The 26,737-nt window shown below is 44.4% G+C and overlaps 1 protein-coding gene and 2 long non-coding RNA genes across 11 annotated transcripts in view; 1 reads left to right on the plus strand and 2 right to left on the minus strand.

The window, feature by feature from the left end:
• Positions 1–3,162: 3,162 nt before the first annotated feature.
• LOC144322283 (uncharacterized) lies at positions 3,163–5,360 on the minus strand. Its single transcript, XR_013387878.1, has 2 exons — positions 5,157–5,360; positions 3,163–4,529 (listed from the first exon to the last, which is right to left on the minus strand). It is a non-coding gene; the product is annotated as an uncharacterized LOC144322283 (long non-coding RNA).
• Positions 5,361–7,957: 2,597 nt separating this feature from the next.
• Positions 7,958–26,737, minus strand: part of LOC144322286 (cyclin-dependent kinase inhibitor 2A-like) — a 31,221-nt gene continuing 12,441 nt past the window's right edge. For 5 of the 9 annotated variants that reach the window (XM_077912142.1, XM_077912147.1, XM_077912138.1 and 2 more), the window contains 2 exons: positions 12,260–12,566; positions 7,958–10,042 (listed from right to left, as the gene is read on the minus strand). In XM_077912142.1, coding sequence (XP_077768268.1) covers positions 10,017–10,042; positions 12,260–12,566 — 333 coding nt within the window. In that variant the 3' untranslated portion in view covers positions 7,958–10,016. Of the gene's footprint in view, positions 10,047–12,259; positions 12,567–15,449; positions 15,603–17,303; positions 17,560–26,737 lie in introns of those variants that run through there. The other 4 variants (XM_077912144.1, XM_077912140.1, XM_077912141.1 and 1 more) reach the window with 4 other exon arrangements.
• On the plus strand, positions 16,937–25,936 carry LOC144322295 (uncharacterized). The gene is made up of 3 exons (XR_013387887.1): positions 16,937–17,170; positions 24,826–24,891; positions 25,617–25,936. It is a non-coding gene; the product is annotated as an uncharacterized LOC144322295 (long non-coding RNA).

A 26,737-nucleotide genomic window follows, 5' to 3' on the forward strand; every position in this document is an offset into this window, starting at 1 on the left:
GGGAGGCAGGAGAGACAGAATCCCAAGCAGACTCCCAGCTGAGAAAGGAGCCTGATGTGGAGCTCAATCCTAGGACCCTGAGATCATGACTTGAGCCAAAATCAAGAGCTGGATGCTCAACCAACTAAGCCACCCTGGCACCCTCTAAAATTAAAGGTTTTAAAAAGAATTCCAAGATAGGTCTCACTGGGTTAGAACTAATGTGTTAATAATAACATGGTCGTGTTCCCTTTTGAGGCTCTGGGGGAGAATTTGTTTCTTGCCTTTTCTTTTTTTTCTTTTTTTTTTTTTTCTTGTTGTTTCTTGCCTTTTCCACTCTCTTAGAGGTCACCCACATTCCTTGATTTATTGTGTCCTCCTCCCATCATGAAAGCCAGTAACGTTAAGCTGTGTCTTTTTCACACTGCCATCTCTCTAGTTCTCTTTGTTCTGCCTCCCTCTTTTATTTATAAGAGTTGTGATATGTTGGGCCCATCTGGATAACCCAAAATAATCTCTCCATATGTGGCAGACTGAATAATGTCCCCTCATATATCTGGACTTGAATTCCTGGAACCTATGATTGTTACTTTACATGGAAAAAGGGACCTTGCATATGTAATTAAGGATCCTGAAATGAGGAAGTTATCCTGGATTATCTGGGTGAGCTCTAAATATACTCACAAGCATCCTTATAAGAGAGAGACCGAGGAGATTTGACAACAGGAAGGTGAAGGAGATACAATGACAGAAGCAGAGATTAGAGAGATGTGCTTCAAAGGCAAAGAAAGTCAAGCAATACAAGTAGCCACTATCAGTAAAAAAGCAAGGTATGAGACTTTCCCCACAGAGCTTCCAGAAAGGGCTGCCTACATTTTCAATCTAGCCCAGTGAAATTTATTTCATTTAGCCTTCTGTCCTACAGAACAGTAAAAGGATAAATTTGTGTTGTTTTAAGCTACTACATTTTTGGTAATTTGTCATAGCAGCAATAGGGAACTAATACATCATCTTACAGTCTGATTACCAAACTTAATTACATCTCCAACATTAATTTCATTTTGCCTTGTAACCTAACATGTTCACAGGTTCTAAAGATTAGAACATGTACATCTTGTGGGGAGGAACATTATCCTGCCTACCACAACTTAACATACAATGAAAATAAATTGTAGGTTGATAAAACATGTAAATGTCAAATAATAACAGAATGTATAGGAGAATGTGTACATATAATCCTGGGTGTGTAAAAGACCTTAAACATGACAACAAAGTTGTAAGATATCTTCTTTAAAGGTTGGTTGGTACATTTGTGTTTCCTGGAAAAATTTAAATTCTGTAGGTTGAATAGTATCATATACAAAGTAGTGTTATAAGCAACAAGCTGGCAGACAACATTTGTAATGTGTATAACCAAGGACTAATAGCCTCAAAGGAAAAGAAAAAACAAGTGTTTGAATACATGAAACAGATGTATGCATAACTATGTTCTTTAGGGCATTTCATATTAATAAAAATTGAAAACAACTTAAACGTCCATAGGGGAATGATTGAATAAATGGTACATTTATCCATACAACAGGCTACCTGCAGCAGTTTAAAGAACAGGAGAGAATCTTTATGACCTACAAAGCAAAAATCTTCAAGACAAAGGGCATCTGGGTGGCTCAGTGGTTGAGTGTCTGCCTTTGGCTCAGGTTGTGATGCCAGGATCCTGGGATCTAGTCCCGCATCAGGCTCCCTGAGGAAGCATGCTTCTCCCTCTACCTATGCCTCTGCTTCTCTGTGTGTTTCTCATGAATAAATAAAATCTTCAAAAAAAAATCCAAGACATACTGATATTTTAGCCAGTTAATAGAACAGTGCAAGCTTTATGATGCAATATAAGGGGGGGAAACAACACACACCAAACAAAACCACAAGTCATAAAGGATCTCCACCCCCTTTATGATATCAGCAGTTACCTCTGGAGAGAAGGGTAGCAGCAAAGGGAAACATTAGTTTTGTTCAATATAATCTGAATGCAAACCCATTCATGTATAAACTGCATAATATAGTTTAAAGCACAGTTTTTGTCTTGCTCATCATTGTATCCAAGAACCTAGCTCAGTACTGCACGGGTAGTTTGTTTAGTAAAAGAAGTCCAAGGGGATGGGACTTACTGCTAATGCTAAATCTTGTGCTGGTGAGAAGATACCACAATCTGCCTAAATTCTTCCTGCTTCAAATGCAGCTTGGTCTTTCTCTGGGAACTATTTTGGCTAAACTGAAGGCCTGAGCCAGAGGAGTGTGTGTGTGTGTGTGTGTGTGTGTGTGTGTGTGTGTACTAGTATGTCTAATAATTTATACCCTTTATATCTAACCCAGATAACAACTTTGCAAAATAGTCACCCTTGTACCCATTTTACAAATGAGGAAAAAAGAAGGCTTAGAGAAGACCTAACTAACTGAATTACTTACCCTGATGTCTTGTTTTTTTCTCTTCCTGTTAATGCAGCTTTGACAGTTGCAGAATTCTTACGAAACAGAATGTGGTCACTTCTAGAAAAACTTACTGCTACCAGTGCTTGCCTTATCTCATTAGTTATTTATTTGTATTAGGTAGTTCAAACACTTTTAAAACTGATGGCAAATAAATAAATCTTCAAAATAAATCTTCCTCCACACCCCCCCCCCCCCCAGCTATCCACATCCTTCTCCTGAGGCAACGGTCAACAACATTTTGTGTGTCTTTCCAGATATATTCTATGTATGTATAAGCACATATACAAATATCTCTAAAATTTAATATGAACTATTTTATATACATTATCTTATACCATTCTTTTTTTACTCAATAATGTATCTTGAAAATAACTACATTTTTGTTAGATCTGCTGCCTTCTGTTTAATAGCTATATAAGATTAATTTTAGGGAAGCCTCATAATTTCACTGATCCTTCCCCATTCAGGGCCACTGAAATTGTCTTGTATCTTTTGTTATTACAAAGCTACAGTTACTATTCTTACACACGGGCCATTTTGCAAATGTGTAAATGTGTCTGGTGGATAAATTCTAGAGGTGGAATTACTTAAAGAGATGTTCCTTTAAATTTTTCAATACTAATTTTTCTCTGTGGATGTTATATAAATTTACCACCCCCCCCCCAGCAATATATCCACATCCTGACACTATGAAAATACTTTGTACAAGAGGAAAAGAAAGAAAAGGGGGAAAATTTTATCTTATTTGCATATAGGCATGAAACAGGTTTTTTTTTTTTAGCTTTACCCAGGGGTTGGTAATGCAGTTGCATCAACCACCCACATTTCCTGAAACACTAAGTACTATCTTCTAACTGAAACTGTAAAATCTATTCCCTTCTCTTCTGAAGACTTTATACATGATTGATCTATTTCACATAGGATGGGCATGGAAATGATTAATTCTGCTCTTCCATATAGCAGACAACCCTGCTTTGAGGCAGACTGGCCCCTCACCACCCTGGGTCACTTTCTGATTGCACTTTCCAGAAGTACCTACCTTTGGTTCTATGGTGAACCCAGTAGACAACTGCCCCTGCCCCTTTCTGAGAACTAATTACTGGAGGTACTTCCCCTAGCAAAAAAGAAATACACACTCTCCCCATTTCTCTTTTCCCTTTCGTCAATCTCATCTCAAGGATCCTTAAGAAAATATGTTATTTGATTATTGTCTAGTTTTATGCAAGGTAGTTTTCTCAGTTTCCCATCTATATAGCTTCCTTGATGTGTAAGGCCAAATTTTATTTTGCCTTGCTGTTCCTACCTAAACATGAGAGTATGGCAACTAATAAAAACTTTTTACATGTTGGGACGCCTGGGTGACTTAGTGGTTGATCATCTGCCTTTGGCTCAGGGCCTGATCCTGGGGTCCTGGGATCGAGTCCCACATCAGGCTCACCCACAGGGAAGCCTGCTTCTCCCTCTGCCTATGTTTCTGCCTCTCTCTCTCTCTCTGTCTGTCTCTAATGAATAAATAAATAAAATCTTAAAAACAACTTTTTACATGTTAAAATAGCTTTAAAATCATATAGCAATTTATCAGACTTGGTCACTTAGAAGTTGGCGGGTAGGAAGTAAATCGTAGGAAGTAAGTCCTAAATCTTCCTACTTGATTTACTTCCTGGGTTGTGGCTAACTTCATATTTCTTTTTTTTTTTTAACTTCATATTTCATCTGTAACAGTTTTCACACCAAAAGTTAATGAGAGCAACAAAAATCAGTCCATTGAGTGATTTATAATGAGAGGAACACAATTTCTGTCTTCTCTTCACCTCCAATAAAGAAAAAATACTATCAATAGCTTCTTCTAGGTAGAACATGCTGATTTGTTCTCTTATTCATCAAAAATTAATGTTGGCAATCTTTACCCCATCAAGAAGGCTGGCTTGGTTGGGGAACAGGTACGATTTTAGTCTGTCAATAATTTTTCCCCGTTAGAACCTCTCTCTCTCCTCCTCTCCTTCAGATCTCACATTTTGCTAGTAAACAAGAGCGCAAGTAGGACCCGAGGCAGCTCTATCACGCACCTAAATGGAGACAGAAGTTAGGCAATGATTATTCTCAGTATGTTCAGAACGACTTTAAAGGTCAACTTCATCTCAGAGAGTAGTCCATAGGCAGAAAACGCTTAAGAGCGGTTTTCTCAGTTCCTTGGCTGCAATCTCTCCAGAGACATAGTTCTCTAAGACCAAATCAGGTACAGAAAGGGCTGTGGCAACACCAGAGGATCCTGTCCGCTGTTTGATGGACGACTGAGAATTCAGGAAACTAAATCGTCGGAAGACCATTCACTCCAAGAAAAGCTCAAGCGGGGGTGGCGTGGTGGTGGTGGCCCATAATAATGTGTTCATTCAAAAACTATGTTTCTGGGCTTATCTGAGTGTTGCTGCTTAACCCGCGAACGTGGGACCCGAGCGGCGGGGCGCGGGCCCTTCGCGCGGGGCGGGGCCGGGCCGGGCCGCCTGGGGTGCGCGGGGCCCACGGGGGCGCGGGCGCGTCCAAGCCGGCTTCCCGGCGCCCAGTCCCCGCCCAGGCTGCCGGCTTCCAAAGGCCGCATCCAGCACAGCCTTTCCCAGTTACCTTCATTCCCTACCGCCCGCGCCCCGCACCCACTCCCCCGGGCCCGGTGCTGGCTCGGACGTTCGGTCGGTTACCACGGGAAAGCCCCGGCCTCGGCGCGGCGCCGGGTTGCGGTCCGGCGGCCTCGCCTCGCCTCGCGCTTTCTTCTTCCTCTCCCTTTCTCGCACCCTCCTCTCTCTCTCTCTCGCCCGCTCTTCCTTTTCTAACCAGAAGAAGCCGAGCTCGCGTTCCCCCCGGCGCGCACCTGCGCGGCCCAGGCCCGGCCCGGCGCGGGCTCCCGGGCCCCTCCGCGGAGGCGCGGTCGTGCGGGCGGGCGGGCTGACGGGCGAGCGGGCGGGCTAACGGCGGGCGGACGCGCGGGCGGACGCGCGGGCGGACGGGCGGACGGACGCGCGGGCGGACGGGCGTGCGCGCGCTCGGCCGGCGGGAGACGCGCACGTGGAGCCGCCGCGGGTTCCCGGTGGCGCAGGGCCCCGTGGAGGCCCCGGGGCCTGGGAGCCGGCGCCCTCGCGGTTCCGGAGGCGCCCAAGCCACAGCGGAGCCTGCTGGCCGACGGTAGGTGAGTGACTGTGCGTGTGTGCGTGTACACGCGCGCGTGTGCGCAAGCTACTGGAGCAAAAGAGTGTACGCGCGCGTGTGCGCAAGAGTGGAGCAAAAAAGAGTGTGTGTGTGTACGCGCGCGTGTGCGCAAGAGACGAGCAAAAAAAGTGTGTGTGTGTATGTGTGTGTACGCGCGCGTGTGCGCAAGAGACTGGAGTAAAAAGGAGTGGGCTCCTGCAGTCCAGAGGAGCCTGGGGAGGAGGGGAGAAGGTGGAAAACATTTGAAGGAACGTAGCGCAGTGTCAGAGCTAGAGATATTCAGAGAAATAGTGGGGGACAGATACCCAGATGGCAGGAGGGCCAGGAGTGGGGCACTGGATCCCAGTCAGGCGGGATGTAGGGGGGAAGGAACTTGGAGCATCAGACAACTGGCCTTTCTACTCTGAATAGAAAACAAAAAATAGAAGTGACATCAGTGCAAATAACAGGGTTGGAAGCTCCAAGAGCCCATCCCTAAACAGACACACCAAAAAGATGAGCGTCAGAATTCACCTTGTGGGAACTCTAGAAAGTAAGTAGTCACTGATTTACAGCAACCAAGTGAACTTCCTGATCAAGAAAAAGATGACTTAAACACAGCACTAGCAACCTTAAAGGGATACAAGGGATTATAAGAGAAAACTATGAACAATGTATGCTAGCAAACCTAAATAAAATAGACAAATCCCATAGAAATACACTGACTACCAAAACTTGCCCAAAAACCTCCTGACAAAAGTCCAGGAGCAGATGGCTTCAATAGTGAATTGTATCAAATGTTTAAAGAACAATTAACACCAGTCCTTCTCTAATTCTCCTAAGAAATAGAATATTGAACACTTCCTGACTCATTCAATTGGGCCAACATTACCCTGATACCAATATCAGGCAAAGACATTACAAGAAAAGAAAATTACAGACCAATACCCCTTTTGAATATAGATGAAAAAAATATATATCCTCAACAAAATCTTTGCAAACCAAACCTAGCAGAATGTTAAAATAATTACACCATGATCAAGTGACATTTATCCCAGGAATGCAAAGGGTTTGACATATAAAAGTCAATCAATGTAATATATCATATTAATAGAATGAAGAAAAAAACATACCATCATGTTGATGCGGAAAAAGAATTTGAGAAAATCCAACACTCTTTCATGATAAGAAAAAAAAAATCAACAAAGTAGGAATGAACAGAACTTCTTCAATCTGGTTAAGGTTTTTTTTTTTTTTTTCATAGTGAATATGATCATCAGTGGTGAAAGACTAGGAAGTTTCTTACTAATATCAGGCACAAGAAAAGAATGCCTGTTTTTGTTTCTTCTGTTCAAAAGTGTACAGATTACATTGTCCTGAATCGTAACCTAAAAAATTAGGCAAGAAAAAAATAGATGAGGCATCCAAATTGGAAAGGAATAAGTAAAACTAACCTTCTTTGCAGATAATCACATGATCATATTTATAGAAAATCCTGAAGAATCCACTAAAAATAAAATAAGCAATTTTAGTGAAGCTGCAAGATAAAAGACCAACAGACCAGAATCAGTTGTGTTTCTATACACTAGCAAGAAAAAGTCCAAATAAAAGAAAAAAAGAAAACAGCTGGATTTTTAGTAGCATCAAAAAAGAATAAAATAGGAATACGTATGTGCAATATTTGTACACTAAAAATCACAAAACTTTGCTGGAATTAAAGGCTAAATGAATGGAAAGACATCCTGTGTTCATGAATTGGAAAGCTTAATATTAAATGGTGGCAGGCAGTAGGACCCAAAATGATCTACATATGCAATGCAGTTCCCATGAAAGTCCCAGGGCCTTTTGTTTTGTTTTGTTTTTGGTAGAAATGTAAAAACTGATCCATAAGTGTGTATGCAATTGCAAGGAACCCCAGATAGAAGCTTAAAACAGATTAAAATAATTTTGAAAAAGAAGAACAAAGGGTACTCACAGTTCCCATTTTGAAAACATACTACAAAGTTACAGTAATCAAAATAGTATAGAACTGGCACAAAGATAAACATATCTCCATGGAAGAGAATTGAGAGTTTAGAAACAAACCAATACCTCTATAGTCAATTGGTTTTTGACAAGATTCCTAGATCATTCAACTGGCAATGAATAGCCTCTTTAACAAATGGTGCTAGGACAATTGGATATCCACATGAAAAAGAATGAAGTTAGAGCTCTACCTTCTACTATAGGGAAAAATAAACTCCATAAAAATTAGTTTTTTGTGCATGAAAGGACACTATCAAGAAAGTGAAATGATAACATACAGAATGAGAGAAAATGTTTATAAACCATTTATTTGATAAAGGTCTAGTATCCATAATATACAAAGAAGTCTTACAACTTAACAACAAAAAGGAAAACAACTCAGATGAGATCGGGCGTGTTCAGGGTGGTGTGGCCATAGACAAGAACTACTCAATTTAAAAATGGGCAAAGGACTTGAATAGACATTTCTCCTAAGAAAATATGCAAATAACCAATAAACACATGAAAAGATATTCAACATCTGTAGTCATTAAGGAAATGCAAATCAAACCCCACTGGGATGGCTTCTGAAAAAAAAAAAAAGCACCCAGAAAATAACAAGTGTTATCAAGGATAAGGAGATATTGGAACCCTCGTATATTGTTGTGAGAATATTTGATGGTGCAGCTACTGTGCAAAACAGTTTGACAGTTCTTGAAAAAGTTAAACATAGAACTATTATATGATCCAGCAATTTCACTCCTAGGTATATACCCCAAAGAATTGAAAACAAGCCATCAAACAAATACTCATAACGGAATATAGCACTCATCACAATAGCTAAAATGCAGGAACAACCCAAATATTCATTATGATATAGAGTAAATAATGGAATACTATTCAGCCATTAAAAGGAATTAAGTAGTGGTATATGCTACAACATAGATGAACTGCAAATATGCCAAATGAAAGAAGCCAGACGCAAAAGGCGACATATTGTATGCTTCCAATTATATGAAATGTACAGACTAGGTAAATCCATAGAGACAAAAGATTAGTGGTGGCCAGGGCATGGGGACAGGGAGGATTTAATGAGTATGGTTAGTAGGTATAGGGTCTCATTTGGAGGTGATCAAAATGTTTTGGAACTAGATAAATGGTGATGCACAACATTGTAAGTTTACTAAATGCCACTGAACTGTACAATTTAAAATTGTTAATTTTCTGTGAATTGCACCTCAAAAAACAAGTCATGAAGGTATGGTTCCCTGCTGCAGAGGAGGCAGCATGGCCTCTGGGCCTCCACGGAAGTTAGAGCCATGCATGTTCCTCCTCCTGCTGTGGCAGAGAAGCTGGAGTTGCTTTTGATTTGAGTGGTGGTGAGTAGCTACTTCACAGCCCTCTGTAGCCACTGTGGGGGAGTTCTAGAGAGCTGGGTGGGGCATGGTGGGGGCAGCTCCGGTCAGACACCCCCACCCCCACCCCCACCCCTAGCAGGCTGCAGAGGCTGGCTTTGTGGTTGTGGACCACTCTGTCATATATTTCTGTGGAGCTTAGGGCAAAATACCCCAAATCTTGAGAGGCTCATCTCCTATAGCCAGACAAGTAATGGAAGGCCAAGTGTGAGTCTGGTAATTTGAAGTCTCCCTGGAGTTTCTCTTCCCCATTTCATCCATCTTAGAAGATCCAGCTCTTGACAGTTTATCATCTGAAATCCAGATGTATTAATATCCATGCTATGTACTCTTACTGCAGCATCCATTTATCTTTTAGAAAAAAATACTATCTTCCAGTCAATGAAATTGATGTTTAAATTTTTAGTCATGTGTTTGTATGTTCATTAGTTGATGCCTTTCCCCTCCTTTCTCATGACAAGGTGCCCTAATAGGTGCTCAATAAATATTGTCTGAACAAATGAGTAACCACACTTTTTTTTTTTTTAAGGTGAACCTTGGCACTACCACTTGATGGCAGTTGGACACAGGAAAGGCTATGTAACCCATTTAAGTTCCGTATCCTTAGTTCACTAAATGTCTATAATAACAACAGCGCCTTGCCGGGTGTTGAGGCTGGAAAGAGGAAGGGGGAAGTGCCCACATAGATGTGTTTTCAGGGCCTACGGACTTGCTTCAGAGAATTCTAACCCAACAATAAAAAGGCAGAAACTGTTTTTTTTTTTTTAACCTTTTATATACCAATATATAAATGGAAATACAAATGGAAATTTAAGGGAAAGGGAAGGCTGATTTTTTTAAACACTGTCTACAGTGTTAAAAAGTGGTATTTGATAAAGGCAAGCATGCAGGGAAGAGTTGGGTTGGGTGGGGTAATTCATTTTTGTTGATTGAAGATCAAAACCACTTGATCTGTCTTTAGAGCTCAATTCTTGAAGTCCGGGCTGTCTGCACAAAGAAAAACACATTAGAACCTCGAAGTCAAGGCTGCGTGATCCATCCCGCCTTCCTCTCGTTAGTCTCCCACCTGGTATTCAAACACATATGCGTGAGGCTTCGCTGGCCTCTCAATATCCACCACCCATCAGCACAGGGTCTGTCCCTCAAGGCTGGACCCTGCCCGCGGCCCTACTCCCCAGCGTCGCGAACAGCGCACCGCGTCCACCGCGCGGCGGGCTGCTCGGGCTCGCCGAGCTCGGGCCCGCCAGGCTGGGGCATGGAGGGCGCGCCACGCCGCCCACGGGCTTGCGGCAGGAAAACCCCAGTATATAACGCGTGCTGAGGGTTTGACCCACGCGGCGCCGCCGGGCGCCGGCCACGAAAATACCGTCTGGCTCTTCGCGTATCCGCAGGCATCTCTTGCACCTGATGCGCGGAGCGACTCCGCGACACCGTAAGCAGGGGGCCCCTGAGGCTCACGAGCGCCTGGGCAGGGTAGGAACCTTCGGCTCCAGTCCTGTTGTCTTTCTCTCCAGGTTCCCTCTCCCCAACCCACTAATGTCTTCCTAAAGTTTCTCAAACCAAATCCACGTTTCGACCTAACACCCTTTGACTACTGGCTGGAACTTTAACTGGCCTCTGTGCCTTCCTCTCTGATCTGGCTGTGTGCGCGCTCCTGCCTGCCTTTGGTCCTCCTAAGCCGCTAGGGTCTCTGCGCTCGAGAGTGTCTCCGCCCCCCCGTGGTTAATTTCATCAGTCGGGCTCTCCGACCCCTCTGAGCCTCTCTTCCCATTCAGACTTGACTCTTAGCCATCACATTGGTTTTTACAGACTAACTCTGTGAAAATACATTGTGTATTGCTTAAAGTGTGTTTCCCAGAATGTAAGCTCGATGAGGGCAGGACTCCTGTTTTGTCTCATTCACTTTAAGTCCCATTTAAATGGAGCTGAATGGCGTAGTAGAATGAAGAGGAGGAAGGGAAGGTAGGAAGAAAGGCGTGGGTAGACTTGTGTGCTTGGGTCAAATCTTAGTTTTGCTCATAAAGGGTTACCCTCTCTATTTGCGGGTGGCCCAGTTCTGTCCTCTAACCCTTCCACCTCTTCAGCTCCTCCCAGTTCTTGCTCGGCGCAACCCGCCCTACCATTGGTCCCTCGCCCCGCGCTGTGTCTGGAGGCGAACTTCAGTTGGGGGCGAGGGAGCGCGCGCTCGCTGGGTAGGCTAAAGGAGATCTTGGCGAGCTTCTCACGTCCAAGGCACAAAACTCGCTACCTCAATGGTCTAGGGCCCAGAGCGAGCCTCTTTGCTCTGTTCGCTCACGCCCAACTAAGGTGCAGAGGGTCTAATGCCCCGATTCTGAGCCAACATGGGCTAGATCTCAGTATCTTCTCAGCCATGGTTTACCTTAAATATTTGTGTTAATTTCTTATATAGCTAATGGTTCTCCCTTCAGAAAAAGATCAGTGAGGTGGGTATACTTCAGGAAGGCAGGAGTGGAGGTGGAGAATGGGGTCCCCAGAGAAGAAGGCCTTGTGGTTGTGGAAGGAGAAGGAGAGGAGAATCACACGGCCATCTCCCCCGTCTCAGCGATCTCTCTCGCAGAGAAGAAAAAGCTTAAGAGAGGGTCTCTGCTTCTCAGAGAGTGTAGCAAATCCCCGTGTGCAGACTGCCAGGGTTGGAGGGGTCTCTCCCCCTTGGGCAGCTCTGGAAAACAACTCGGGATAGAGCAGAAGGTGGAGTTTAGTAAAATTTTGCAGTGGTGGGGGGAGGACAGATTTCTGCCAGATGACGCCTCGCGCAAAGGCTTTTTATGGGGATGGTCCTGCTACTTAGATACGCTAATACGGAAACTGAGGAGAGCTGAATGGATGCTGCTGCCAGCTAGTCTGGAGGAAGAGGGGGGTCACTAGACCTCTAGCCTCTTGAGTCGTCAATATTCCACAGTCTAGGCCCTGAGCTGTGGGAAGGGTGAGTGTTTGGGAGAAATAAGGGCACGATTTATGAGATGGGCTTTAACGTGTGGAAATCCCTCTAAGCTATTTCCTATCCGCAGCGCAAGCAAGGCAGCGCGATTGGGACAATAGGGTTGTCCTACAGGTTGGCAGTGTGAGAGCTGCAGCGAGACACAAGACCTTGCTCTCCTAGAATCAGCTTTCTCTTCTGAAAAAGGAGTGCTCTGGGCTGCGGAAGCTCTCCGAGTTCCAACTCAGATGTGGCACCTCACCTGCGTGACCTTCCGCACCTTCCGTACGGGCGTGGCTACCACTTTCGGTGCCCCCCGCGGCTGCGCGCAGGTACGCAGCGACAGCGCCGTGGCCCCGCTCCTCAGCCAGGTCCACGGGCAGGCGGCCCCAGGCATCGCGCACGTCCAGCCGCGCCCCGGCTCGGTGCAGCACCACCAGCGTGTCCAGGAAGCCCTCCCGGGCCGCGTCGTGCACAGGGCGGGTGAGGGTGACGGGGTCGGCACAGTTGGGGTCGGCGCCGTGGAGCAGCAGCAGCTGGGCCACGCGGGTGCTGCCCATCATCATGACCTGCCGGGAGAGCAGAGTGGTCAGGACAGGGACAGGGGGCAGGGGCAAGTTTAAAGAACCTATTTGTGAAGCCCCTACCCCATGCAGATGCCGCTACAAGCCACGGGCGTCTATTTATTCTATTTGCTTTCAGTTACCACCTCCCTTAGACAGTTCTGCTTATTCCATTTTTCTGTCCACATTGAATTCCATTATATTCTCCAAACTTTTGCGGAATTCCAGCCACACCCTATTGTCTGTCAGAGGTATGACAATAGCAAAAGAGTGAGAGACGAACTGGCTTGAACTATAGCCTAACCTCCTATAGCCCCCCCACCCATTTTGATACAAAATTATATAAGGCCCAGAGATTTTGTATGGTTTTCTGTTGTATATCCAAGCCCAGGACATAATAATTGTTAAAAAGTGAAAGTGAAAACAACAACAAATCTTTAATTCCTAAAAAACTTTTAATATACACTTAGCCTACCAGAATGTTAAAATTCACTCTAAGTATAAAATGAGGGTTCTCTAACCAGCCCCCAAATTCCTTCCCATAATGAGCTGAAGAATGTCCCCAAAGATGTGTACTACCTAACACTTGAAAGCTGTGAATATAATACCTTACATGGGAAGAGAGGCTTCCCAGATGTGATTAAATTAAGGATTTTGAGAGAGATTAACATGGATTATCAGGATGGGCCCAATGTAATCACAAATTCCCTTATGAGGTTACAGAAGAAAGATCTAAGAATGGAGGTCAGAGAGAAGAAGATGCAGGGACCATGAGCACAGGAATGTTGATGGCCATTAGAAGTTGGAAACAGATTCTCCCCTAGAACTTCCAAAAGAAATGCAGCATTGTGGATCCATTTTAGACTTCAACCTCCAGAACTATAAGATAATAAATTTATGTTGGTTTGAGACACAAAAGTTGTGGTAATTTGTTACAGCAGAAATAGGAAACTAAGAAACTTCCCAAGTTTATATACTCTGAGAGTTCATTAAACAGGAGGTGCTCCCTTCATTTGTTTGATAAATCGTCTTTGAAACAAAGTCATTACCAAAGAGGATTTTTTAAATAGTATCTACAATCACAGCAACCTTACAATTTGAGTGTTACATGGCAGATGGCAGTGGTAGATAATTTTCTTTTAGGCTAACCACTATTTGATTATATTAGCTAGACTTATAGTGACTGTATAAAAAGGAATTATTTTTAATTACATTCTGCATTAAACGTAAATAATTATTTCTCTAAGCCAAGGAACATCTGCGAAGCCTCTTTTCCCATGTAAGGTAACATACACTTAACTGATTTTAAAGGTTTTCATTATATTTTACAGTATTAAAGTATGAAAGAAACCTAACACTTAAATACTTAAATCTAAATAGCAATCCAAAGCTGAAAGAAAAAGAATCGATTAAATGAATATTTGTAGAGTGCTTAAATCCATTTGATAAGATATTTAAAGTAATTATAATTTTCTATAAACTAATTAGTTTTGTATTAAACACAAGGTTGGTTAGGGTTCTAAACCAAAACCATGCACTCTTTTCTCTATGTTCTTATTTTCCCTATTAAAAAAATTGTTAAAACTAATTATCCAACTTTTTTCTTTTTGTATTTAAACAAAGTCTCTTCAAACATATTCCAAACTTCAAGGCCACACTCAGTCTCTGAGCAAAATCTTAGAGAAATGAGAAATCATATATGCATTCTTTTTAAAGGACTCATGGTTTTCTTCTACCATCACACAACCTCTCTACTCTCAAAATCCCTTCACACTTAAAATCCCAAATAATCTCAAGTTTTAAGGCATTTTGTTTTTATTTTTATATATGTATGTTAAGGTATATAAAATTTATCCTATGTAGCATTGTTTCAGGAAAGGAAGATGACTTGTGAAATCTGTGCAATTGCAGGTACAGTTACTTTCCTTTGTCTTGTTATGCTTGAATTTGTGCAGTGAGCCTTTGTTTCACATACATTTCATTTTTCAGAATCCAAAATCATTGTCAACACTGGGAATAAAACTAGGGTGGTGACGAACAGGGAGAAATAGGGTTTTTTGGTTTTGGGTTTTTTTTTTTTTTTAGCCTGGATTTAGGAATTTAGTGAAGGCAAACAACAACAGCAAATACCCAGCACCCCCACCCCCACCCACAACCGGAGTCAGGAGGGAAGAAACCACATTTCTGAACCGTGAGGAATCGAAAACTCTCTCAACTGCGTTAATCTATAGCAAGTCAAAAATAACAAAAATAATAGGAGGTACCCTCAAAATGGTAGCTAAATCGACGGCATTATCTCAGGCAAGATCACACTGTTTTTCTTCATCTATGTCTGTCTGTATTCCCTAAATTCTCACAAGCACAGATGTGCCATACACGGTTAAAGTAAAAATAAACACAACATGCAGTTGCTTCTGAACAATTTCAATGAATATTTATTCAATTTACACAGCAGAAGGTTTCCAGTACAATCGCCGCTAGCACAGAAGATGATCCGCTCCCTTCAGGGGTCTATGAGTTCCGGCCTAGTGGGCCCAACAAATCTTCCATTTCTTTAAAATCTTGCTTTACGTTCGTAACTGTGTATCAGATGGAGAGCACACCTCGGACTATATTAACACGAACAGGCTCCCCCTTCCCGATCTCAGACCAGACATCTGCCCTGCACGTGCCTCCCCATCTCCCGTCCCCCCCCCCCCCCCCCGCGGCTTCCTCTGCCCCCAGGACGCGGACACTGGAAGCTCCGGGCTCCAGACACCACCTGGGACCTCACCAGGGAGTCTCCCCGTCCCCGACCAGCGACCGGCAGACCTGGAGGACTCCCTTGCAAACCCTGTGCCGCACAGTCGTCCGCCACCGCCTCCTCCCGCCGCCCGCGCGCTCACCCACCTGAATCGGGCTCCGACCCAGGCGGTTCGGCGCGTCGGGAGGCGCCCCCGCCGCGAGCAGCGCCCGCACCTCGTCCGCGCGGCCCCGGGCTGCCGCCGAGGCCAGCCAGTCGGCGAAGGGCTCCATGCTGCTCCCGAGCGCGGGCCCCCGGCTCCCTCCCTCCCTCCCTCCTTCCCGCCGCGGCCGTCGGGCGCCAGCGGCCCGCCCCAGCCTCTCGTGACCCGCCCGCCCCTCCTCTCCCCTCCTCTCCCCTCCTCCGGGGCCGGCGGAAGCGGCCCCCAGACTCGGCCCCTCGACTCCTCCAACCCGACTCTTTCAATCCAGGAGAGCGCCCTCCGCTCTCAACTCGCTGCGAAACGAGTCGCCCCACGCGTGGCCTCTGCCGTCTCGGTTCCACGGCTCCCCCAGGGGAGCACGACCGAGCCGCGGGGGCAGGGAGCCGCGGGCCGCCCCACAGCTGCCCTCGCGCCGCGTCGCTCCGCGCTCCGCCCCGCCGGCGCTCCCCGAGCCGGGCGCTGCCCCCCCGCCCCTCCCCCCGCTGCCCATCGCCCCCCGCCCCTCCCCCGTCGCCCGTCGCCCCCTCCCCCGGCCGCCCATGGCGCCCCGCCCCCCCCCGCCGCCCATCACCCCTCCCCCCGCCGCCCATTGCGCCCCTGTCGCCCCTCCCCCGTCGCCCGTCGCCCCCCCGCCCCTCCCCCGTCGCCCCCTCCCCCCGCCGCCCATTGCGCCCCGCCCCTCCCCCCGCCGCCCATCGCTCCTCCCCCCGCAGCCCATTGCGCCCCCCTCGCCCATCGCCCCCCCGCCCCTCCCCCGTCGCCCGTCGCCCCCTCCCCCCGCCGCCCATGGCGCCCCGCCCCTCCCCCCGCCGCCCATCGCCCTCCCCCCCGCCCCTTCCCCGTCGCCCATTACCACCCCCCCCGCCCTTCCCCGCTGCCCATCACCCCCTCCCCCCGCCGCCCATCGCCCCCCCGCCCCTTTCCCGTCGCCCATTACCACCCCCCCGCCCTTCCCCGTCACCCATCACCCCCTCCCCCCGCCGCCCATCGCCCCCCCCCCGCCCCTTCCCCGTCGCCCATTACCACCCCCCCCGCCCTTCCCCGCTGCCCATCACCCCCTCCCCCCGCCGCCCATCGCCCCCCCGCCCCTTTCCCGTCGCCCATTACCACCCCCCCGCCCTTCCCCGTCGCCCATCACCCCCTCCCCCCGCCGCCCATCGCCCCCCCCCGCCCCTTCCCCGTCGCCCATTACCACCCCCCCCCCGCCCTTCCCCGCTGCCCATCACCCCCTCCCCCCGCCGCCCATCGCCCCCCCGCCCCTTTCCCGTCGCCCATTACCACCCCCCCGCCCTTCCCCGTCGCCCATCACCCCCTCCCCCCGCCGCCCATCGCCCCCCCCCCGCCCCTTCCCGGTCTCCCATCACCCCCTCCCCCCGCCGCCCATTACCACCCCCCGCCGCCCATCGTCCCCCCCCCCCAGCGGAGGCGCACGCGGTCTCGGAGCCAGTTAACCCGATTAAAGCGACATTTCTCTCGTTTCCGTCCTCCGCTGTACAAACCCTCCGCATTTTAAAGCCGCACAGGATTTCTAACTAGCAAGTTCGAACCAGGGTGTTTCATGTCACAAAGTATTGCTTCCTATTTTACTCAGAAGCAGCAGCTCGCTGTTCCTCGCCGGGTCCTGCGGGGCCGGGTCCTGCGGTCACGCCGAGGCGCCCCGGAGAGGTAACTTTCCCTTTCCCACCCAGCGTTCTACACCCGGACGGGCGCGCTGGCCCCGCGAGGCCAGAGACGCTCGCCCACACGCTCATCTGGGGGCGTCTGCAGACCCGCCGGCAGCCGTTGCCCCTACACACACCTGCAAAATGGATGACGAGGGCGAAGGTTTCCCAAACTAGTTGGTGCTCTGTATAAGGGCTGCTCCGGAGCAGACGGGGTCTGTTTAAGAGGGATGATGGAGATCTCCGCCAACACGCAAATAGGAAACTGGCCAGAGAGTCACTGGGCTGATCGACTCCGTTCTTAATAATTAATTACTCGAGACCGGAAAAAAGTGCTGAGAGTTCAAGAAACAGTTGCTTAGTGATTCAGAGACCAGGTTCACACTGCGTCCTTGAGGCGCTCCTCTCCCGCCGCACCCGCCCCCCTTCTCTTCTTCCTTACTGGAAAAAAACCTTACAAGTTATCTTAGTTAAAATGGGAGGCTAAGAGTGGTCCCTACTTCATAGGGCTGTTGTGACTTTTAAATTGGTGACCGTACAAGCATTTAGAACAGTGTGGCACATCTTTAGCTAATACCTTACTTCTTAAGTTTCCCATTTTGAGGATTCTCTTACAATCTTGTGACGCACAGAGAATAAAATGCTTTGGATAGAATTATGAATACTATATGAAAGGGAAAGCCAAGAAGACTTTAATCTCTGAAAAGATAAAGGACACCCTCCACCCCCCTCATATTTATTTGTCTATTTATCTATTTATTTTTAAAGGTATTATTCATTTATTCATGAGAGACAGAGAGAGAGAGAGAGGCAGAGACACAGGCAGAGGGAGAAGCAGGCCCCATGCAGGGAGCCCGATGTGGAACTCGATCCAGGAATGCGGGACTCGATCCACGGACTCCGGGATCGCGCCCTGGGCGGAAGGCAGGCGCTAAACCTCTGACCACCAGGCGATCCCACCTCCCTCATATTTAATAAAGTTAAACAGATCTAAGAGGGTAACAAGCAAAAGAAAATCCAGCATAGTTCTAATTTTGCCTGTGGCTATTTTTCCTGTGGTTGATATATTTTAAGATATATATTATTTTTAAAAAAAAGATTTTTATTTATTCATGAGAGAGAGAGGCAGAGGCATAGGCAGAGAGAGAAGCAGGCTCCATGTAGGAAGCCTGATGCGAGACTCAATCCCAGGACCCCGGGATCACACCCTGAGCCAAAGGCAGATGTTCAACCACTGAGCCACCCAGGCGTCCCAAGATATATATTATTTTTAAAAATTGGCTTGCTCAGGCTTTGCTGATACCTTAAAGCACATGCTTCATCTGCCTACTAGACAACACAGCTCTACTCAAGAGTTATGTTTCAATCCCTAGTTGACTTATCTTGAAACTCCCAAAATACTTTCAGTTGCTGTTAATTCAGGCAAATCATGGAATTTTAAAATAGTGCCAGTTAGGGACACCTGGGTGGCTCAGGGGTTGAGCATCAGCCTTTGGCTCAGGGCGTGATCCTGGGGTCCTAGGATGGAGTCCCGCATCGAGCTCCCTGTGAGGAGCCTGCTTCTCCCTCTGCCTAAATCTCTTCCTCTCTCTGTGTGTCTCTCATGAATAAATAAAATCTTTAAAAAGTATATGCCAGTTAAAGGGGTATCTGGTTGGCTCTATTAGTAGAGCATGTGAGTGTTGATCTTTAGATCAGGAGTTGGAGCCCCACATGGGGCTTAGAGATTACTTAAGATTAAAAAAAATAGGGGGGCCTGGGTGGCGGTTAAGCAGTTAAGCATCTGCCTTCAGCTCAGGTCATGATCTCCTGGTCCGGATGAGCCCTACACGGGACTCCCTGCTCAGCAGAGAGTCTGCTTCTTCCTCTGCTCCTCTGCCTGCTTCTGCTCTCTCTCTCCGTCTCTCCCTCGATATCTCTATCTCTATTTCAAAATTTTAAAACCTTAAAAATATAAAAATAAAAAATAAAATGATACCAGCTAAAACACTTATGGGATGTACAATCTGTTATAAAAAAGAGATTATTGTGCTTTCTATACCAGGCACCTCTCAATTATCTGGGCAACTATGGTGTGGAAAATTCAAAATGAGGTTGAGAACATAAAATTCTTTTAATGTAGCTTAAGGTATTGTATGATGGGCAAGGGGAAAATAGTAATTGCAGTATTGGGAAGGAGGGGACAAATTTCCCTTATAATGTATCAAAATTAGCTTCCATCACTAAATAACGCTTCTTAATCTTGGAGCAGGGAGAGTGGGCCTTTGATAATCTGTTGAAAGCTACAAACCCTCTCCTCAAAAATGAAAGTATACAATAATTTTTTAAACTACTGTGTATATTTGAATTTGTATTTTTTAAAAGATTTATTTATTTTACAGTGTGCAAGCAAGAGGGGAAGGGAAGGTGGAGAGAGAGAAGCTGGAGCAGACTCCCTGATGAGCTGGGGGGGGGGTGCTTGATTTCATGACTCTGAGATCGTGATTTGAGCTGAAATCAAGAGTCAGATGCTTAGCTGACTGAGCCACACGGATGCCCCTATTTGCGCATGTATTTCTGAATATAACTTACAGGGAATTCAGAAATTCTAAAACTCAACTATGGATTCCTACTCTCATTAAATTCATTAAACTCCTATACAACGTATTGGACTGTTGTTGAAGGCAATGAGTAAGGGAACCATATAAAAACAACTCTTAGGAGCACTTGGGTGGATCGTGGTTGAACATCTGCCTTTGACTCAGGTCATGGTCCCAGGGTCCTGGGATTGAGTCCTGCATCAGGGTCCCCATGAGGAGCCTGCCTCTCTCTCTGCCTATGTCTCTGCCTCTCTGTGTCTCTCATGAGTAAATATGTAAAGTCTTTTAAAAATAATAACAAATTTTAGAAACCCTTAGATGAATTATATAGAAATGGAGGTTGACTTTTTCCAAGAACAGATTTTAGACAGGTATATCCTAGGTCTGGCACTTGCAGTAGAGCTCCCAAAAGATTAGAGCCTCCTGGGGTGTGGTCCCTTAGTTCTAGAAATTGATCCCATACTCCATTAGAAATCTTGTGTAAATAAGTAGTTATTAATAGTATAAAACTTTCCTAGTTTTCCTTTTCAAGAACCTACCATATTCCCAATTTACTCTTCCATTTCAGCTCAGACCTGAGGGCCAGTACCTCAGAAGAAATAGAATATAAAACCCAGAATCCTGCTGCTGGTTATTCCAGCCTCAACTTGTCCATATGTAAAATGGAATCATAATATATTTCACAAGTTGATAAAATGAGATGATGAAGTCAAGAGCCTTCTAAATCCTAAAAGTGGTTACATATTGTTATTATCATTTCCAGACTTTTCTTCTTCCTTGAGAATGCCATGGCCTTATTTAGGTTTGTGCTGCCTCGGCAGTTTTGAAAATCTTTGGTATGAAATTTAAACTTGTTTCAATTTTGGGATGCCTGGGTGAATTAGTGGTTGAGTGTCTGCCTTCAGCTCAGAGTCCCAGGATGGAGTCCCACATAGGGCTCCCTGCAGGGGAGCTTCCTCTCTCTGCCTATGTCTCTCTCTCTGCCTATGTCTTTGCCTCTCTCTCTCTCATCAATCTTAAATAAAAATCTTAAAAAAAAAACCTGTTTCAATTTTAATCTTTTTTTTTTATAGAAAGACTAACATTGATTTATTTGACAAACTCAGAGGCTAAGGGTGGAGCATGGTGGTGATTGGGTGTTAGACGTATGGGTTCTAGAGTAGGACTGCCTGAGTTCAAACCTGTACTTTTCATTTAATGCTCTATAACTCTGAACAAAGTTACTTAATGCATATCGGTAAGTTTTCCCATCTGCATAAGTGAAATAATAGTAGTACTTTCCTCAAAGAGTTGTTTTAGTTGTTAAATGTGGCATTACATTTCATGTGTGTAGAAGAGCAAAGGGAAGCAGGGAATGACATAAGAGAATGCAAAAGGATCCAAATTTCTGGTGGCTTTGGCAGAGCCTGCATGGGTGCTGAATGCTGCCCTGAGCCTTGGAGAAAGGTGTAGGAGTATAAAGGTGTAAAAGGAGGAGAAAGGTGTTCCAAGCAGAGGTGAGAGCATATGAAAAGGTGTAGGAGTCTGGGAACACTGAAAATAACTCACTGGGATGTATGGTGAGAAGATGGAGAAATAAACTCCTGGAAAAAGTGGCTTCAGAGGAGCCTGGGATGGGCTGCTCAGAATGTCAGAAGGAAAACCAGGGGTGTATGGGATGGCAGGGATGTGGGGACACCATGTAGATTATTTTTTCCCAGCTTAGCTGTGATAGTTCACAGCAATATAGGGTAACAGGAGGTAGCGGGGAGGGGTAGAAGAGGCTTGAGCTCACAAGGTGCCAAGAGAAGGAGAGCTAGAAGAGGAAAGAAAGGAAGTTGAGGACCCAGGCAAGATAAAATATATCTGAGCACCTGAGGTCCCTAAAAAGTCAGGAAGAAATGGAATACAAGGTACAGAGAATGGTCATACATTTGGACACAGAAGATATAGCTAGATTTGAGAAAGGATAAAAGGTCAGGGCAGGGAGGAAGTTGAAGCACTTCCCTTCATGAACAAAGAGGGTGGCTTGTTTGCAGTGAGGATAAGATGGTGGGTTAGGAAGTGAGAGTGAATGACACATCTGATAAAGGGTTAGTATCCAAAATATATAAAGAACTTACCAACTCAATACCCCAAAACCAAATATCCACTTAAAAACAGGCAGTGATATGAATAGACATTTCTCCAAAGAAGTAATATAGATGGCTAACAGACACATGAAAAAATGCTCAGCATCACTCATCATCAGGGAAATATAAATCAAAACTACAATGAGACATCATCTCACAACTGTCAGAATGGCTAAAATTAACAACACAAGAAACAATATGTGTTGTGAGGATGTGGAGAAAGGGGAACCCTCTTATACTTGGTGAGAATGCAAACTGGTGCAGCTCCTCTGGAAAACAGTATGGAGGTTCCTCAAAAAGTTAAAAATAGAACTACCCTGGTAGTGCCCCAGGGTAGTCTGACTCTTGACTAAACATCCAACTCTTGATTTCAGCCCAGGTCATGATCTCAGGATTGTGAGATCAAGCTCTGTGTGGGGCTCTGGAGTCTGTTTGAAATTCTCTTTATCCTTTTGCCTTTGCCCCTCCCCACCTATCTCTCAAAAAAAAAAAATTACCCCATGATCCAGCAATTGCACTACCATGTATCTACCCAAAGAATACAAAAATACTAATTTGAAGGAATACATGCACCCTCTGTTTACAGCAGTACTATATACAATAGCCAATTATGGAAAGAGCCCAGTATCCAGCAAATGATGAATAGATAAAGACGATGATGTGATATATATATATATACACTTACACACATAGAGAGAGACACACACAGATAAATACATATACACATGCACTAGAATATTACTCAGCCATCAAAAAGAATGAAATCTTGTCATTTATAATGATGTGAATGGAACTTGAGAGTATTATGCTAAGTGAACTAAGTTGGTTAGAGAAAAATACCATATGATTTCACTCACATGTGGAATTTAAGAAACAAAATAGATGGTCATGGGTGGGGGAGGCAAACCTAGAAACAAACTCTTAACTATAGAGAACAAACTGATGGTTTACCAGAGGGGAGGTGGGTGGGGAGATGGGTGAAAAGGGTGATAGGGATTAAGGAGTACACTTGTGGTGGGCACCAGGTGCTGTATGTAAGTGATGAATCACTAAATTGTACACCCAAAACTAATATTACACTATATGTTAACAAACTGGAATTTAAATTACAGTACACTAGTACACCGAAATTAGGTTCTGGTTCTGACAAGGCATTGCAGGATTGGCAAGGTATAATATGCACTGTGTGCAAACTTATCACATGATAACATTATTTTATCAGGAAAATAGAAGGCGTTGGAGAAATAGCTCTGAATTGGGACCAAGTGACAGTCCTGATGTAACTAGTGAACTGCTTTTTGACTGTGAACTCCCTTGAGACTATGTTTTAGCTTCAATGTCCCTATCTTTAAAATGAGATCTTGCTCTATTGTTTACACTTCATGAGGTTATTATACCAAGTGAGACACACACAAAAGTTGTTTTTAAAAGCATATATCTCTTTACCATATTCAATATTAGTATTGTTATTAAACACTTGTTCAAAATATAGTTTGAGGTTAAAAAATAAAATATACATAAAATATCTCTGGAAAGATACAGAAAAGTCTGTTAACTGTGGGGGAAGGAAATGAGGAACTGGGATGGACAGGAGACTTTCTTTTTCACATTCTGCAACTAGTTGTGTTTGAATTTTGTACTATGTGCATACATTAGGAATTCTAATTAATTAACTGAACATAATAAATTTACTAGACAAGTGCGAGTTGTCTTTCTGAAAACCATCATTCATAACTTTGACAAAGTACTGGGAAGACATGTACGGTATGTCAGGTGCTTGGTTTTAAGGTGTGAGTATAAAAAAGGAAGAATTCTTACTCAAGACGACGTATTGGTAACAACCATCAACATGTTTACTTCTCTGGAGGGGGACGGTGGTTTTGAAACAGGATGAGCTCTGGGAATACCTGGGTAGCTCAGTGGTTGAGCATCTATCTGCCTTTGGCTCAGGTCATAATCCCAGAGTCCTGGGATGGAGTCCCACATCAGGCTCATCAGGGAGCCTGCTTCTCCCTCTGCCTATGTCTCTCCCTCTCTCTCTTTATGTTTCAAATAAAGAAATAAAGAAATAAAGAAATATCTTAAAAAGAAAATAGGATGAGCTCCAGAGGGGAGTCTACATTAATAGTATTAGAGAAGGAAAATGCATTCTGATAAATGACACCTCAGACTTGTGTTTCCCAGGGAAAAGATGTTGTATTTCAGGGTCTGGAGAGGATCTCTGAATGAAGAGATTTCTTAGGAAATAGCTTATCAGGGCAAGGTCTGCTTCATAATAGAGTTTCTGGACACAGCTGGGTTAAGTCTGAAGGGATGAGCTCTAGGAATGAATTATGGGTGCAACAGGATTATTGGAAGACTAAGGCAATGGGAGAATAATTTTAGGTACCCCTTTAATTTAGAAGAAGTTAAAATGCAAGGAAAAGAGAGTCCCAGGACTAGCTCCACTACCTATCACCTTAAGCAAGTCCTATTTTATTCTGGCTTCAATATCCCCATCAACAAAGGAAGTATATTAAATGACTGTGCCTCAAAAGATTATTGTTCTGCCAAGAAACATGCTCTCCCCTTGAAGTGCCCTTAGGTAAGAATTCTGAGGGTTCAGTTTCCATCTGGGTATTTTAAATGGGAAAGGACTTCCTTCCATGGAAAATGGCAAAGAATTAAAGAGTAGATTTTCCTTTAATTATTTTTCCACAAGGAGAAAGGGTACTTTTATCATGAAAGGGAGACTCCTGAGAAAGCAGAGCAGACCTCCAAATACATTTGCTGAGAAAAGGGGATCCAGGATTAGCTCTATTGAAAATTTAAGGTGGAGGATATTTCCTTCTCCCTTGTAATATTCTCTAATTAAATAAAAAATAGCACAATTATTGAGTATCTGCTATAAGTAAGGCACTCTTTTAGGGACTTTATGACATCTCCATTCACTCAGAATTACTGTAATTTTTCTCTTCCTGCTCAAACAGGATTTTGGCAAGGAGCATGAAACTCAAAATGCCTTCACTTATTATCAATTTCATGCATAATTATAGGTAAGTCACAATTTTTCAATGTTAGTTCCCAAAGTATTAACTGGGTATAGAATCTGCAGTACCTATCATCTTCCCCAGATCATTTTGAGGACAATTTAGAAGTGTATTACATGTTATATAGCAGATGTCTTTTCTAAGTTGTGTGCAAAACAAATGTGGTTTTAAATCTATGTAAGGTATTTACTATTAAAAGTTTCTATATATAAAAGTTTCCAAAAAGAGTGAATTCTTATGAAATGAGGAATCTTTGCAGCTCATGAAAATAATCATTCCAGAATTCAGCTGTTTTGTAAATGTCTCTTTTGCATATCGAGAAGTTTCTGAGGTGAATGACTCTCTGTCACTATTTCACCAGTTGAGAAAACTAAAATATTAGCACAGTTTGTGTGTACATGTACATCTATCAATCTATATCTATCTATAGTGTGTATTTGTGTGTATGTATAATTTGTTTAGCTGCACAGATATTGAGAATTAGTGTCATCCTGAGGAACAAAGTAAGTAATATAATTAGAAGTATATAATTAGAAGAGAGACAGAAATAGAGACGATAGGAAATTCATTCAAAATTGCCAAGAAAATCATAATGGCTACCATCTGTTGAACTCCATCTATGTGATGACCAGCATTAAACAGCTTTACATATATCATTTCTTTTTTTATATAGATCATTTCTAATCCCACAACTGTCCTGTGGGATAGAGAGTATTATCCTTCCTTTACAGATCAGAAAAGAAGATGCCCAGAGTGATTGAGGAACAATGCACAAGGAGATGGAATTTGAACTCAAGGTTAGCAGTTCTGTCTGAGAGATCCACACTCTCCCTATTATGTCTCCCTGTTGATTGATTTGTATAGTACGTGGTAGACAACTCAACAATGCTTTCTTTTCTTTGAGAATTGTGCCCACCAGCAGATGGCAAAATCTGGACTAAGGTGACAGGGTCCCCACTTTCAGGAATTACTGTGTAATGTAATGTAAAGTGATGTATTGGTGGCTAATAATACACATATGACAGAAATTTGGATCTGGATGTCCTTTCAAAGTCACTTAACTATCATTTTTAAAAAATATTTTATTTATTTATTCATGAGAGACACACACAGAGAGAGGAAGAGGCATAGGCAGAGGGAGAAGCAGGCTCCATGCAGGGAGCCCAATGTGGGACTCGAATCTGGGACTCCAGGATCACATCCTAGGCCAAAGGCAGGCACTAAACTGCTGAGCCACCCAGGGATCCCCACTATCATATTTGAATAACTTTTTCCTGATGATAGTTTACATGTAAAAAAGTTTTAAGAAATGAGATACATAAAGGAAATGAAAAATTACACTGCACAGAAAAATGACTGTTAACATTTTGAAATATTTTCTTTTTCCTTGCAATTCTGAAATAAGCTTTTCCTCTCACTTATCATGAAAACATTTCCCTAAATTCTCTAAAAAATCACTTTATAAACAGGACTTTATAATCTACCAGCTGCAACACATTCCACTGAAACAATGTTATCGTTTCCTTAGTGATGCCCCTGTTGTCAGATATTTAAGGGGTTTCTAATTGCTACAATAGATAGTATTGCAGTTTTTCAAAAAGTATAAGGCTCTTGACACATACTGCAAAACAGCTTTTCAAAAAGCTACCCCCCTTGATTTATAGATAAGAAAATGGAGGGGTGGTACATTGCCATGATTGCACAGTTCATAAATATTTGTTACAGGTCTTGAAATCAATCCTTTCTCCATAATCTTTCTGTGGTTACAGCTACTTATTCTGACTTGGACAGATTTGGTTGGTGAGAATGTCAACCACAGGGCAGCCTGGGTGGCTCAGCAGTTTAGCGCCGC

The sequence above is a fragment of the Canis aureus genome, chromosome 10 (assembly GCF_053574225.1).
Source record: "Canis aureus isolate CA01 chromosome 10, VMU_Caureus_v.1.0, whole genome shotgun sequence".
Classification (NCBI taxonomy): Eukaryota; Metazoa; Chordata; class Mammalia; order Carnivora; family Canidae; genus Canis; species Canis aureus.